The sequence below is a fragment of the Pararge aegeria genome, chromosome 18 (genome assembly GCF_905163445.1).
Source record: "Pararge aegeria chromosome 18, ilParAegt1.1, whole genome shotgun sequence".
In the NCBI taxonomy this organism is placed as follows: domain Eukaryota; kingdom Metazoa; phylum Arthropoda; class Insecta; order Lepidoptera; family Nymphalidae; genus Pararge; species Pararge aegeria.
In genome coordinates, this window is record NC_053197.1 from 13784376 (window position 1) to 13800163 (window position 15788).

The window sequence follows — 15788 nt, forward strand, 5'->3', positions numbered from 1 at the left end:
CATAATTAACAATTTTGGGATCCAGCAATGAAGGATGTTTTTTTTAAATGAAAGTGACAACCATCCCACATGTAGACAAGTCGACATTGATATTGCTTCCTAGATTAGTTTATATTCTGTGTAGTTCTCCAATAATAAGAAAAAAAATAATTTAGGCTTGTATAAGCTGAAGAAGTGCCGTATCTAGACCAGTAATTAGACATTTCGATATATCGTTTTAGACCTACCATAACCCGAACGGACTGAAAAAAAAAATATTCCAAATATATTAAGAAGTTATATTTTTTGCATGTTAGTAACACTGCAATACAAGTGAGATACCAAAAATTAATAAATAAGTGTTTTTATTTGGATTCTATCTTGGGAAGTATAATTAGACCATTGCATTGAGTTATAACTTTTAAGTTATAATTTGGAGCCATCATGTCCCGTTGGGTGTCAATAATATCATAGAATACGTAATTTCGATTATTTTGAGTGGTGGTAGGTAGCCTTTGAGTACCAGGAATGTATAACGTATCGCGTCGTCTCTTCATAAAGACAGCTAAACTAACCTTACTTAATGATACTCTTGCCACGAAGTGACCATAAGACTGTGTATAACAAATTAGGTGATTAGTTTGCACTGACTTTCGGCTAGCTGACTCCGAGCAATAAATGGTTTACAACGACTGCTGCCAACGAGCCCTGCTGCTGCTGCTCAAATATAGCCCATACTTTAGTGTCTAATCGGCAGCTGATAGAACGCCGGACGACCAAAACGCACAAACTGCGTACAGCACGCATTGTGTGACTGCGACTGCGCATATTAAAGCCAGCGGCAGAATAAATGCCAGACTGCAAGCTCTTTATGCAAATATTTTTTTTCATAGTTGTCGTATAGGAAATCTGTCAAGTTTGAAACGGGCCTTTACTACAATATAGCTTTTCTCCTGGAACGAATGGTTGCGTTTAAAGGTTAGAAAGGGTACATATACAAAACCGTTCTCCTTATATTGTATATTAATAATAAAACATTACATTAGTGTGAGTATAAAATGTTTCATTTTGTGCTGAGTTAGTAAAACAAAACTAAAACTCAATAGAACATTACTAAATTCGACAATCAGTTAAAATTAGTGGAGGTAAATCATTTCAAATGACTACCTTTTTCGATAGTTGGCTTCTACTCTAACCCCCTTATTAATAAACTTAGTACTTTGTCCTTAGCGACAAAACGTATATCCCCTCCCATAATTAAATACACTCTCAGAGTATGGCAAGGAAAGGCAGGAGACTGTATCCCGCGCTTATATCTACCGATAAACTTATCCTTTTCCATGTTGCTTGCGTGACAAAACACTGCGAAACTTATCCAATGCTACACCACGCTTATTAATAAGGGGTTAAGAATTTAATATTTATGAGTATGCAATAACAAGATCTGTATTTACCGAAATTTCGACAAAACCTGTTTTTATCGAAATGAATCAGAAATATCCTGTTTATCTTTACCAATATCATAAATTCCAAATCAAGGTTTTTTGTGTAACATACTTAAACCAATTTACAGATTTCGATAAAATTTGGCAAGGAGATAGATAGTATCGCGGGTAAAAGCAAAGGACACTATTTAGCGCAGAAATCAGACTGAAAGATTTCTGAAACAAATGCAGACGAAATCGCGGGAAACAGGTAGTATTTTATATAAACAGTAACAAAAATCGATATCTTCTGATAACTCATTCAGGAATTAGATATTTAGAACCAGGGTCTAGCAAAACGTAATTAATTAATTCATTCTAACTGCACAATTTTTGACTGGTCAAATTCACCAATCACTGCAAATGTTTGAACACTTACCCAATGGCACTGAAGGAATGTAAGGCTTCACATCGGAAGGCGGTATTTGCGTGGCCAACGGTGTGGCAGGTCCGTTCACCATCACTTGGCCCAAGTAGTTCAGGATCTTCTGAGCGCGGTTTTGGGAGGCTTTGAACATGAAGAGTTGAGGATGCTCATCGATGAAGTAAGTGTCCACGGCTCCTGGAGTAAAATAACAAACCCAGTTATTATAAACCCAGTTATTAAAATATAAAAAGATAAATTTAAATAACAAAATATAATAATAAATAACTATAAAAATATTGTAAACGCACGTCCGTCATAATAATTACTCTTTTTTTATGTTTATAGACGAGCGCTTGACTGCAATCACACCTAATGGTAAGCTTGCCTAGAAGATGCCTATTCATTCTTGATTTGAAGGTACTCATATTGTAGGCACTGGGAAAAATGGAAGCTGGAAGGGCATTCCAGATCCTAGCGGTGCGGATCAGAAACGAAGATGCGAAGCGCTTCGTACGCGTCCGCGGTATATCGGCCACCTAGGGATGCAGATCCTTACGGTGCCTCGCGGTTCGATGGTAAAAAGGCGAGTGGGGAACTAGATAAAATAGTTCTTGAGCACACTCTCCGAAATATATCCTATAGAATACCGAAAGGCAGGCAACCTTGCGACGATGTTCTAAACTCTGAAGTTTTTTATTGGCCAGGTCACCGATGAGCCTTCTAGCACGGCGATCCACCGAATCCAGGGCATCAAGCTGATACTCTTTCCAATAGCAATCGTATAGTGTGACTGTTCGTTTATTTATGAGATAAGATTTCAACGCTTTGGATTTGACAAAGTAATTTTATAAAGTGGGTAAATAATTAAACTTTGAATTACTAAGTCTAACTTAAGGTAGGTATCAATTTTTGAATTTGTGTGATTTGTGATTAATTTTATTTTTACAAAATCAAACTAAGCACGTACCGTTCAAAAACTTCTGGTTCTCTAGCACGTTGAGCAAGAATGGGATGTTGGTCTTGACGCCTCGGATACGGAATTCCCGAAGTGCTCGGTTCATTTTTGCGGCCGATGCTGATAAATCTTGAGCGTGAGATATAACCTACGATAAAACATTCATGTTGAGGTTAAACATTCCAATGTGTGTATCATCAAGCTAAAATGAACAGGCGCATAGCACCAATGAACAATCGAGGTTTTTTTTTCTTTTTAGAGCTTAAGCCGCGTGTGCTGTGTAAACGGATGAATTTTAATCTGTTTGTCAATGTATGACTAGCAGTTGCGTGCATTGCATATATGCAAATAAGCAGTGCATACCCTACCCTCAGGGTCTTACAGAGCCTTCAGACAGGAAAGTTAAAGTTTTGTAATAAAAAATACACTATGAAAAAAAATATATGGAAGCGCCATCTGGTTATGTGCGGAAACACTTCTAAGTCAGGGTATGTACTTTTATTCAATTTGCATTAGATAGACGATAGTATTCGATCAATCAAAAATATCACTTTAAATTACCTAAAATCTAAATTTTAATTTTACTTTATGTCTGTGCTAAACCCCTTGTGCATTGGACCCAGGGGGTCCAAGGGCTATGCACGGCACTGCTGACTAGGCCCCCCCCCCCCTTTAAAAATTCACAAAAAGCTACAGCATATCTCTATTCATAAAGGTTGACTTATACGCAAACGCAGTCGCGAGGGACCGCTAATCAAATATAAAAACAACGATATTTATTCTGCAAGCCTAATATAAACTTCTATAATGAGATTGTTTGCTGTCATACGACAATCCGCTACTTACTTTGACTAGCAGGGAATCGTAGTACGGTGAGATAATAGCGCCGGCGTAGGTTGACGCAGAGTCCAGACGTATACCCATACCCTCGCCGGATCTGTTAAAATTAAACAATTACATTGTAAATCAACACCGATAAAAGATCTTTCAGCAATTGGAGCTAGGACTTTATTTTTGAGCCAGGCCGGCAGAAAAGAGGCCCGTAGCTGGACAGTGGCAGCGGCAGCGACCCTGCTTTCTAAGTCAAAGTAAAATGTTTGTGTGATGAACATGAGTGTTTTTCAGTGTCTGGGTGTTTATCTGTATATTCTAGGTATTGTATTCATAAAAAATTATTCATCAGCTATCTTAGTACCCATAACACAAGTTGACCTTACTTTGGGGCTAGATGGCGATGTGTGTACTATCGTAGTATATTTATTTATTTATTTATTTATAATTGTGAGGGGATGGTAATAACTAAAGCTACGAGGGTTCCAAACGCGCTCTGGTCTAAGAAGTACGCACAACAAACTTAGCCGGGTAAATTGCATTAAGGTTTACAAAAAAAAAATTGTATTTCAGCAATGTAAAATGTTCGTTCTCACCTGAAAACTTCAATTCTACCAGTGCTAGGCTGGAAGTTGTTTGCCGGATCTTCAGTCGTGACCCGACACTGGATAGCGTATCCTTGCGTCTTGATCCGGTCTTGCGTCAAACCCAACTCCGGTAGAGTCATACCTTCGGCCACCCTGATCTGCGATTGGACGAGATCTATACCCGTCACCTCCTCTGTGACTGTGTGCTCTACTTGTAATCTGTGGAGTTGAAACACTATTGGTCTGATTGTCTATGACAAAATTGAGATCGGACTTAAAGATTTTAAACTAAGATTTTCGTGGTTAATGAACATTTCTTAAATATAGTTCAACGGGTACATACATCGATAATATTTTGGATTTGTCGATATTTCGACCCAGTTGCATGGAACGTGGTCATGGCAGAATCTGACTACCCGCTTTCGTGTTCTTTTTGTCGGTATTTCACGAACTGTCTGTCTGGTATTTCGCAGTCCCGTCGTGACCACGATCCATGCAACTGGGTCGAAATATCGACAAATCCAAAATATTATTGTGGTATGTACCCGTTGAACTATATTTAAGAGAAGATCTGACTTATTTTTTAACTACCCTAAAATTTAATCCTGACTCACCTGGTGGTAAGTGATGATGCGGTCTAATATGGTAGCGGGCTTAACTGTTAGGTAGCATGGCAGTTATATTGGCATATCGTACCGTTACGCTAAAACGCTTAGCGGCACGTCTTTGAAACACGAATGTAATAATAATGACTTTCTAAGTTCGTCCATTCTCGGAAATACATTGTAGCGTCGTAGGTACTTTTTGCCCGACACAAAAACTTACTACATACGCTACGTTTACGCGCGATTATGAGCTTTACACTCCTAGTATTAGGGTTCTTTGTAACAATACCAATTTTGAACATAAGGTGTGACAACATAAGTTGAAGTCGCTTATAATAATTGTAGCGTTAATACCAATCGAATTTTAAAATTGTAAACAGTTAAAGCAAAAGATTACCTGGCATTGACCTCAATGAAGTAGAAATTTCCTTTATCGTCAAGCAAAAATTCCACGGTACCCGCATTTTCATAGCCGACGTGCCTCGCCAAGTGAATCGCACAGTCTGTCATCCTTTTACGAATCTAAAAATGGTTTAATAGTGATATTTACTGGAATATTCCATTGTTAGGTTTAAAGACATTTTTTTCAAAACAGCTTCACTTAATGATAAATTAAATTAACATGTTTTTTTTTTCAAGAAGCGTTTGAAAAACCATTTTATATCTATGTAGTATATTGCTTAAATATGTATATACTTACCTATATATATGATGTATAGTATGTGTGTTGTATTAGAATTTATGAGTAAGAAGTTTATTATAATTATTGTGTATATATGTATATAGATATATATTTTTAAACTGCAATTGCTGCACCAACCCGTTCCTTCGTTTTTTCCTAAATTCAAAGCTTGTCTGGAAGATATCGCTTTAGTGATAAGACACGCCTTTGCACGCTCTATTTTATTTTCTAAGTTTCTTCTGTATTTGTGTTTAGTTTGTATAAAATGTGTATGTGCAATAAATACTTCAAACAAACAGACAAAAAAACAATAATAATAAAAATACTCTTTTTTTTTCTATACAGAGAAAATGCCTGACGGATACCACTCCGTTGGGGGAAACGGAGTAGTTATGTGCACCCACCCACTTTCACCCAGTAAAAACTCTGTGTGTCCCTCGATAGACCTATAAGTGAGAGCACGGGATTCACTTGCGTATTCACCTCACTCTCGCCAAGGTTTTGGACCCCCAATGCATGGCGGGTCCCATCATCAATGACCTAATCGCTGCTAAAATAATAAATATACTACGACAATACACACATTGCCATCTAGTCCCAAAGTAGCTTGTGTTATGGGTACTAAGGTGATGAATATATTTAGGAATTATATACATAAATACTTATAATATACAAATAAACACCCAGACACTGAAAATCATTCAAGTTAATCACACAAATATTTTCCAGTTGTGGGAATGGAACCCGCAGCCTTGGCTCAGAAAGCAGGGTCGCTGCCCACTGCGCCAATCGGCTGTCATTCTTCTGATTTTATTTTTCGCTTGTTTCTATCTTTCAAACTTATTACAATTTTAATCGTGGGTTCTATATAACTGATGAAATATTCATTAATGAATAATATAGATAAATACTTCTATAATGTACAGATAAACACCCAGACACTGAAAATGTTCAGCACACAAAAATTATCCAATTGTGGTAATCGAACCGACAGCCTTGGACTCAAAAAGACATTGATAACAATTATTCATTGTAAAGTCAACATCTCCTGAGGATGCTCCGGTTTCGGAGCGAAACGTGCGTAAAGGGTACTTTGCTGAGGATCTGTTTGATGTGGAGTATACGGATTGAAGTAATTCTAAATTACACCATACATATTCTGCTGCTGTTCGCGGAGTATAGCAAATTAACCTTACATAAAATATTATGGATTTCAGCGAAGTAACGCCTACTTCTATCCAATATGGCGGTAGTACTTTTTTTTATTCCTCTACAAGTTAACCCAATCTCACCTGATGGCAAGTGATGATGCAGTCTATGGTAGCGGGCTAAATTAAGCAGGCGACCCAATGACCATATAAAATGCACTGGGACATACGATAGCGCGAGCTTATTAATTAATAACGTTCACCAACGCCATCTAGGGAAAGCTTTGTAGAACTGTGGTATTAAACAGTCAGGGACTATGGTAGTCATACCCCTAATCGGTTTCTACGCGACATCGCACCGGAACACTAAATCGCTTAGTGGCTCGTCTTTGTCGGTAGGGTGGTAACTAGCCACGGCCAAAGCCTCCAACCAGACCAGAACAGAGAGAATTCAGAAATTATAAATTCCCAAATTCTCCTGGAACCCGGACCTCCTACTTAAATTCACAGCGCTCACCGTTACGCCACGGAGGTCCTTCACCGGACGAGCTGTACTGCCACATAACGCTCTTATACTCTTATGGATTTATGAAAATATTACCTCTGGGTCAAGTCCTGGGGCGGGAGCAATTTCAACGACCTTTTGGTGTCGCCTTTGCACCGAACAATCTCTTTCGTATAAATGTACTACATTTCCAGCTTTGTCACCTATAAATTTAAACATTAAAATGCTAAAAAGCTTGGTTGTGAACAATTTCTTCTTAAATATTTTCAAATGACAATTTGAGATGGTGATAACAAAAAGAAAACCCGGCTAAGTTTGTTGTGTGTGCTTCTTCTTGGACCAGGGCGCGTTTGGAACCCTCGTAGCTTAAGTTGTAAGTTTAAAAATTCTGTTACGAAGTCTGAAAACAGATTCATTTAAGGTAGACTATCTCTCCATTCAGAGAAGTGTAATATTGAAGCGGGGTGGAAAGCTCTCCTTTTAAATTCAATGACATTGCCTATGACAGTTATCAAGTACTTCTACGCTACATCATCAGCCAGAATTCGACTTCCTTCACTCTATTCTAGTATCTATTCTAGTCTATGAAACATCAGTAATAAATATCAGAATTCTATTGAAAATAACAGTTCTTCGTATTTCATTGGAAGCATATCCTTAATGTTTTAGGATACCACAGAATCAAGAACATACAGACAGAATCCTCATTCAGGCATTATTCCAAAATTTGTGTCCGCGCATTGTGTCCTAAACAGTGAAAAAAAAAAACCCACGCACGCTTCACACCGCGGAATGTTGCTAGCTCACAAACTTTTCTCATTTTTATATAAATTTAAAATGTATGTAAAAATTTTCGGAACCGACAGGATTTGAACCTGCGACTCTCTGGCAATCGCGGCCTGAGCGCTTTCTCCAATTAAGCTACGGCTCTTTTACCGTCGATTCCATTCTCTCCATTTCATGGTAAACGTTTTACGAACATTAGAGGTAAAACAATTACTGTCAACTGCTAAGTGGATGAATTGACTAATCGCCTGTCCGTGAAAGTATAGTGGTTTTTGATGCATCAATATTAATCGTGTACACGGTTTCTGTATATTCATAATTCTATGAAAGATACATTGTTTTGAAATGAAAATCTTAAACTTACCTAGTAACTGAACCTCGATATGCCTCGGCCTCTCGATGAACCGTTCTATAAACATTGAGCCATTCCCGAAGGCACCGAGTGCTTCTGATGAAGCTCTTTCAAAGGAAGTGGCAACCTCGCTCATTTCTCTTACCACCCTCATACCACGGCCACCGCCTCCGTAAGCGGCCTATAGAATAAAAGAAAAAGAAATTTTTTTTAACCCCTGACGCACAAACGACGTATTGTTATAGGTTTGATGTGTCTTTGTGTCAGTCGGTCGCATCGTAGCTCCCGAACGGATGAACAGATTTTGTTTTTTTTTATAGGTGTTTTAGTCGGGAGCGTTCTTAGCTGTGTTTGATGAAAATCGGTCCAAGATGGCCGCCGCCACGAAATGGCGGATACCTAATAATATATAAATAAATAAATATACTACGTCAATACACACATCGCCATCTAGCCCCAAAGTTAGCGTAGCTTGTGTTATGGGTACTATGATAGCTGATGAATATTTTTTTAAGAATATCCTACACATCAATACTTGTTATAGCACAGATAAACACCCAGACACTGAAAAACATTTATGTTCATCACACAAACATTTTTTTCCAGTTGTGGGAATCGGACCCACCTTGAACACCACCAGAAAGCAGGGTCGCTGCCAACTCCACCAACCGGCCTCCAAATAAATCATTTAAAAATATAACCATTTATTGCAAAATACACGTCAATAATAAGTTTTTACATATTGGTTTAGTATAGTGTATTTATTGCCAGTAATTTGGCATTCAATGTTTTACAATAGTTACATACGCAAAATTAATTGATGTCAAAAAGAAAAAAAAAAATAACTCTGTCAGATTAATGAATTGTCACATCAATTAATAGCGATTAGGCACATTGGAAATAGGCAGGATGCTCATAAATAAAAAATGTGATTAAGTTATTAATTAAATTGCAAATAGTCTTTTATGCTGTAAAATGTTTTGGTGGTAAGGTATCAAATGAATTGGCATTCCTAGTAGAATATGACATACTTCGAATTCAAGATGGCCGCCACCATAAAATGGGCGACTTTTTTTTTACTTACTCACAACGCAATGTGCGCTGATTAGGACGCAAGTGTGCGGGCGTTGCCCTCGCTTAAGTAATTAAGTAATTTTTTCCTTGAATATAATTAAATAAAAAAGTGATAGTTATTCATTAAATTGCAAATAGTCATTTATGCTGTAAAATGTTTTGGTGGTAAGGTATCAAATGAATTGGCATTCCTAGTAGAATATGACATACTTCGAATTCAAGATGGCCGCCACCATAAAATGGGCGACTTTTTTTTTTACTCACTCACAACGCAATGTGCGCTGATTAGGACGAAAGTGTGCGGGGCGTGGCCCTAGCTTAAGTAATTAAATAAATTTTACCTTGAATATAACGGGAAGACCGTGCTGTTTACAAAATTCCAGGGCTTCCTCCTTTGTTGTTATCGGCCCGTCCGTACCGGGGACTATTGGCACTTCTGCAATAGAAAATAACAATAAATTTTAAGTTATTACACGTATCAAAGACAAAGTCAAATATTTCTTTTTTAAAATAGGCACGCTCGCACGTTTCATAGATGGCACTTTTGATGCGTAAATTTTATATAATTTATGACATAGATGTGAGTTGATGGCGATAACTAAATTCGTCAACTTAAAACTAAAGCTACGTGGGTTCCAAACGCGCCCTGGTCTAAGAAGAAGCCCACAACAAACTTAGCCGATTTTTTTTTGTTATTACCATCGCACATTGTCATTTAAAACTATTTATCTATTAACTATTATCTCCAACGAGGGAGAGACGACATTGAAGCTGTGCACAGGGCCGACTTGGACTAGGCTCGCCACCAATAGATTGCAGTGGGGCAAGATGGATGGATGGATGGATGGTTGGGTACCCTAAGGTAAGTTAATTAACTTTGATTCATATTTATTATCTATATATTTTTTTCTAGTAATGCGACCTTTAATATGTTAATTGAGATTAAATGACTTATTTTTTTTTTTATTTATTTACACGTAAGAAGCGGTTATAGCCTAGTGGGTAAGGCACCGTCTTTCCGTTCGTGAAGACCGAGTTCCAGCCCCGGCACGGACCACTGACTTTGCCGAGTTAGGTGAGTTTTTAATTGAAGCAATTTAAATATCACTTGCTTTAACGGTGAAGGAAAACATTATGAGGAAACTTGCATGCCTGGTAGTTCTACGTAATGTTCTCAAAGGTGTGTGGAGTCCACCAATCCGCACTGGCGTCCACAGGCCAGCGTTGTGGACTACGGCCTTTGCCCCTTCTCATTGTGGGAGAAGACCCGTGCTCTGTAGAGGGCCGGTAATAGATGATGTGATGATATATAGGTTAAAAAAATTTCAACTCTTACTAGCTTCGATAGCGGCTTTCCTCGCTGCAACTTTATCACCCATCTGCTGGACAACGGATGGTGAGGGTCCGATGAATCGAAGACCGGCATTTATTACTGCTTCTGCAAAGTCTGACCTAAAAATAGAATAGTGTTAGAGTGCGATCAAGTTGTTCTCTTTCGAATTCAAGAATTCTTTATTCATGTAGCCCTTTAAAGCCCACAGGGTCTTCGACCAGGTTATGCATAAAGCAGGAACATGGCATAAAATGGAAAAAAATCCATGCAATACGAGTCATATAAAAAAATTAGGGTAAGCAGAGCATTTGTGCATGTATGAAGTGCACGTCACTGCCCACAGGCACTTATGAAGCTTTTGTGCATAAAACTTCCCAATATTGTGGTGATGATGGTCATAACTACATTCGTTAACTTAAAACTAGGAGGGTTCCAAACGCGCCCTGTTCTAAGAGAAGCCTACAACTTTTTGCCCACCGGTTTTTTTGTTATCACCATCTCACAGTCAATAGGTATTAATGGATATATGTTATACGTTAAAGATGTTTTTAAGGGGCTGAGCGCTACTAAATGTGGTTGTAATAAATTACACGATAATTAAGGTTAGGAGGAGTTCAGTGACATACACACGCACACAATAAATATACTATATATATATGAAGATGTAGACTGAGTATTTTGGTTGTTTAATTTATTTTCATTACTATTTTATACTGATATTTTCTGCAATTTAAGGTAAAACACATGAAATAATATAAAATTCAAATGCGTATGTTTCAATTTAATAATCTATGATAAACAAGAGGTTTCCTAGAATACGTCAAAACTTATTAAACATATTTTGTAAATACATCAAACATACTGAAATCAAATCCGGTCACGGTACGTCCTTAAACATAATATTTGTATACCATGTACCAAAAAACTAATAACGATCAGGAGATTTTATCATCAGAAGTGGGATTCGGTTCAAATACAAAAGCTTTATATAAGTTCATTAAGTATAGGTACCTTTCGGATAGCAATCCATATCCCGGATGCACCGCATCTACGTCGTTCTCCTTTGCTACCCTGATGATCTCTGGAATGCTTAAGTAAGCTTCTACTGGCGGCAGGCCTTTGCCGACTACGTATGATTCGTCGGCTTTTTGCCTGTAAAATTGATGTATGGAATTAAATACAACCGTTTGGTAGCATATGTTAATTCAAATAAATATAGTACTAATATATAAATATATTACTACAATACACATCGCCCTCTAAGTGGAGATAGAGGGCGATGTGTATAAGCGTAGCTTGTGTTATGGGTACTAAGATGACAGTTGAAAATTTTTATGAATAATATACATAAATACTTATAAAATACAGATAAAAACCCAGACACTGAAAAACATTCGTGTTCATCACACAAACATTTTTAGTTGTGGGAATCGAACCCACGGCCTTGGACTCAGAAAGCAGGGTCGCTGCCCACTGCGCCACTCGGCCGTCACTCAAATACAAACACATCGCCCTCTAGCTCCAATATAAGCGTAGCTTGTGTTATGGGTACTAAGATGACTGTTGAATATTTTTATGAATAATATACATAAATACTTATAAAATACAGATAAAAACCCAGACACTGAAAAACATTCGTGTTCATCACACAAACATTTTCCAGTTGTGGGCATCGAGCCCAGGGCCTTGGACTCAGAAAGCAGGCTCGCTACAAACTGCGCCAATCGGCCGTCAAAAAATAATGAACCAATACTGCAGTGCTTCCACTCTAAGATCACCAACCAGTCGACCCTGCGTGGTCATTACGGGCTAAATAGACTTGCGGGCGGGCAGACTTCACATTTGAGAACATTATGGAGAACTCTCAGGCCATGCAGGTAGCCAGGGCCAGGCAGGCAATGTTTTCTTTCACTGTTTAAGAAAGTGATATTGAATCGATTAAATTAAAAACGGACGATATAGCTCCGAAAAATTTGGAGATGGAACTCGTGAAGCCGAAAAACATTTGTTTATATATTTTTATTCCACTACAAGCTAGCCCATGATTTCATGGGATTTCATTTCATTTCATTTTCATCATCTCGCCTGATGGTAAGTGATGATGCAGGTAGCAAACCATTAACTAAGCAATCGGTTTCTACGCGAAATCGCACGGAACGCTAAATCGCTTAGCGGCACGGCTTTGTCGGTAGGATGGTAACTACCAGAGCCTTCCACCAGACCAGACCAGATATTATTAATTATATTAATTTCCAATCTGCCCCTGCCGGGAAACGAACCTGGGGCCTCCTACTTAAATTCACAGCGCTCACCGTTGCGCCAGGGAGGTTGACAAAACATATATGGCCACTTTTAAACTTTGATTAGTGATTAGGTGAGTTCGTACACTTTCTGCGAGATTTCCAGAGGGTAGGTTGCTGCCCTCCCCTGCCCACCCCCTGACCACCAGACAGACAGACAATTCAGAAATTATAAATTCGCAAATTGCCCCTGCCGGAAATTGAACCCGGAACCTCCAATTCAAAACCACAGCGCTAACCGCTGCGCCTAAAGGTCTTCAAAACATAAAAGTACCCAATTGATAGACCTACTAAATACACTTAAATACTTCCCTTTGGTGACAGAGTACCCAGTATTATAAGCCAATAATAACTTCAAATTTGCTTTATAACCAGCACGGCTAGAATTTTAATTATATATCCTGACGTGGGATAAAATTTACGCGTCCACCTGCCAAAGCACGGCAATAGGATATAAAAGGAGAAGTTTACCCTGTTTTTTTTTAAATGTTATCTTTTATTTATTTAACATTTTTCTTAATTGTCAACAATGTTAAATTATTACACTTTATTATTTAGATGTTATTTACACACGTGCGCCCACGCTCGGAGAGTCGATATTATTTATTATTAAACTCTTTATTTGTATACCACAACATTAACATATACAAAATATAATGAAAACAGAAACATATAGAAAGAAGAATTGTTAGCTTTTATTAAAATAAGATGGTAATTTTATTGAAACTTTTGAAACATTACGTAAGTTGTATAAAATTAAAGTACTGATTGTTAAAAATTTAGTTTAAAACTATAAATATTGTTCAAACTTCCGTAAAATATGTTTAATTTAACTTGTAGATTTTCAAAGAGATGTTTAACTATTTTCATATTTTTAAATCCTTAGTAGCTCAATTTTGACTTCCGGTAATCATGATAAAATATTGTGATTAATCAAAATGAATACTCGTTTAAAATTTCATTTTGGTTTCTTAAAAGAGAGGGAATCAGTCTCCATTGAGCTGCTAAGCTAGTTGGTAGTGTTGTGGTGTAAGAAGAAATTAATAAATATATCTGCAGCCGAATAAGTGTTTTTAATAGTAGAAAACACTTTTCACCGGGGTGAAAAACGTCTCCAGTAAAGATTTGCACACTGTCGTTGGCAGTAGATTGAGTAGGAGTGTATTATTGGCCACCCACAATTCTAGCAAATAAATTATTATTATTAAATGAAATGTAAATGGACCAAGTACCTGTTTGACGGCCGATTGGCGCATTGGGCAGCGACCCTGCTTTCTGAGTCCAAGGCCGTGGGTTCGATTCCCACAACTGGACAACGTTTGTGTGAAGATCATGAATGTTTTTCAGTGTCTGGGTGTTTATATGTATATTATAAATATTTAAGTATATTATTCATAAAAATAATCATCAGTTATCTTAGTACCCATAACACAAGCTACGCTTACTTTGGGACTAGATGGCGGTGTGTGGATTGTCGTAGTATATTTATTTATTTATTTATTTATTTACCTGTGCATTTGAAGGCGATCCTGCTCGCTGTATATTGCGACAGACCGGATGCCCAGCTCCGTGCATGCTCGGAACACCCTGATGGCGATCTCACCTCTGTTCGCGACCAGCACACTTCTGATTGGTTTATAGTCTACGCTCTTTGAGTCCTGGAAGTAAGGAATAAAAGATTTTAAATTGTAGCGATACCGATGAGTCAGTAGTATAGCTTATTGCGCGGTGCTATACCTGCGGTAAATAAAGCGTTTGGTTTCTTTGTTAGGACGTGAAGGAAGGACGATATTTGTTGTAAATAAATATTTTATATAAAAAAAAAACTATCTATATACAACTTGCCAATGAAAACCGTAATAACACTTCACAGGCTTCAGAGGTACACCATGTACACTGTACAGTCTCTGAGACTTATCTGTGAAACCGAAACGCTAAAAGATTTTGAGTAAACCACTGCAATAGTTTTTACTGAAAGAAATCAGATACAGCCCTAACATCACATGCAAAATTAAAATCATGTGACTAATGTCACTTTTCTGTCAACTTTGCAGAAAAAATTAAACGAAGTTTAATAACTATTATAGATTTTAGATATCAACAATAAACTTTTGAAAGTTAAAGTTAAAAGTTACTTTTTGGCTTTAATTTTGTTTGTTAAGTTATAAGTTTAACGCTTTTACTTTTGAAGTACCGCACCCTCGGTGCACGAGTATGACTCTCACTTGCTCGTAACAAACACGAGTTAATAACAAACCCTGAAAAAATTGTATTCTTTCTGTCCGTGGCTTAACTCTACAAGTCTCTACTGAGACTTTTATTTCAAGAAAGCTTTAATTTGGCGTCTGTATACTTTCTCTTATCTTTCTCATTGCGACAAATAGTTTTTTTTTTTGGGTATTTCCCCTACATGTACAGTAGACGTGTTCAATGTATATACGCACGGTATACCGTGCGTATATACATTGAACGAAGCATGGAGAAATTGCAAGTAATTGAATAGCTCCGCATTATCAGTTACAGATATCAAATACTAACTACAATAAACGATTAAGTGTTCATACGCTCTGTCTGTAACATGGGACTAGGGGTCATCTGAAAGGCAATAGACTGCAATACAGTTAACGATAAAACTAATCTATTTATAGTATTTAAAAGCAAGTGAACCCCCTAACCTACCCCTGTAACTACCCTACGAAAGTAAAGTTGAAGTAGTACTTCGACTTCACTTTCAGTAGGTCGAGGTCGAATCCCAGCACCTCTACCCACTTTTCTAAGTTATGTGCATTTTTTTAGCAAT

General features: G+C 37.6%; 1 protein-coding gene across 3 annotated transcripts in view; it reads right to left on the bottom strand.

The window, feature by feature from the left end:
- Positions 1-15788, bottom strand: part of LOC120631801 (pyruvate carboxylase, mitochondrial) — a 50282-nt gene that overhangs the window by 12095 nt on the left and 22399 nt on the right. For all 3 annotated transcript variants that reach the window (XM_039901482.1, XM_039901481.1, XM_039901483.1), the window contains exons 3-13: positions 14498-14646; positions 11700-11840; positions 10692-10807; positions 9697-9791; positions 8294-8462; positions 7240-7346; positions 5206-5330; positions 4213-4422; positions 3632-3722; positions 2798-2933; positions 1843-2025 (exon numbers count right to left, since the gene is read on the bottom strand). In XM_039901482.1, the coding sequence (XP_039757416.1) occupies positions 1843-2025; positions 2798-2933; positions 3632-3722; positions 4213-4422; positions 5206-5330; positions 7240-7346; positions 8294-8462; positions 9697-9791; positions 10692-10807; positions 11700-11840; positions 14498-14646 (1522 nt within the window). The remainder of the gene's footprint in view (positions 1-1842; positions 2026-2797; positions 2934-3631; positions 3723-4212; positions 4423-5205; positions 5331-7239; positions 7347-8293; positions 8463-9696; positions 9792-10691; positions 10808-11699; positions 11841-14497; positions 14647-15788) is intronic.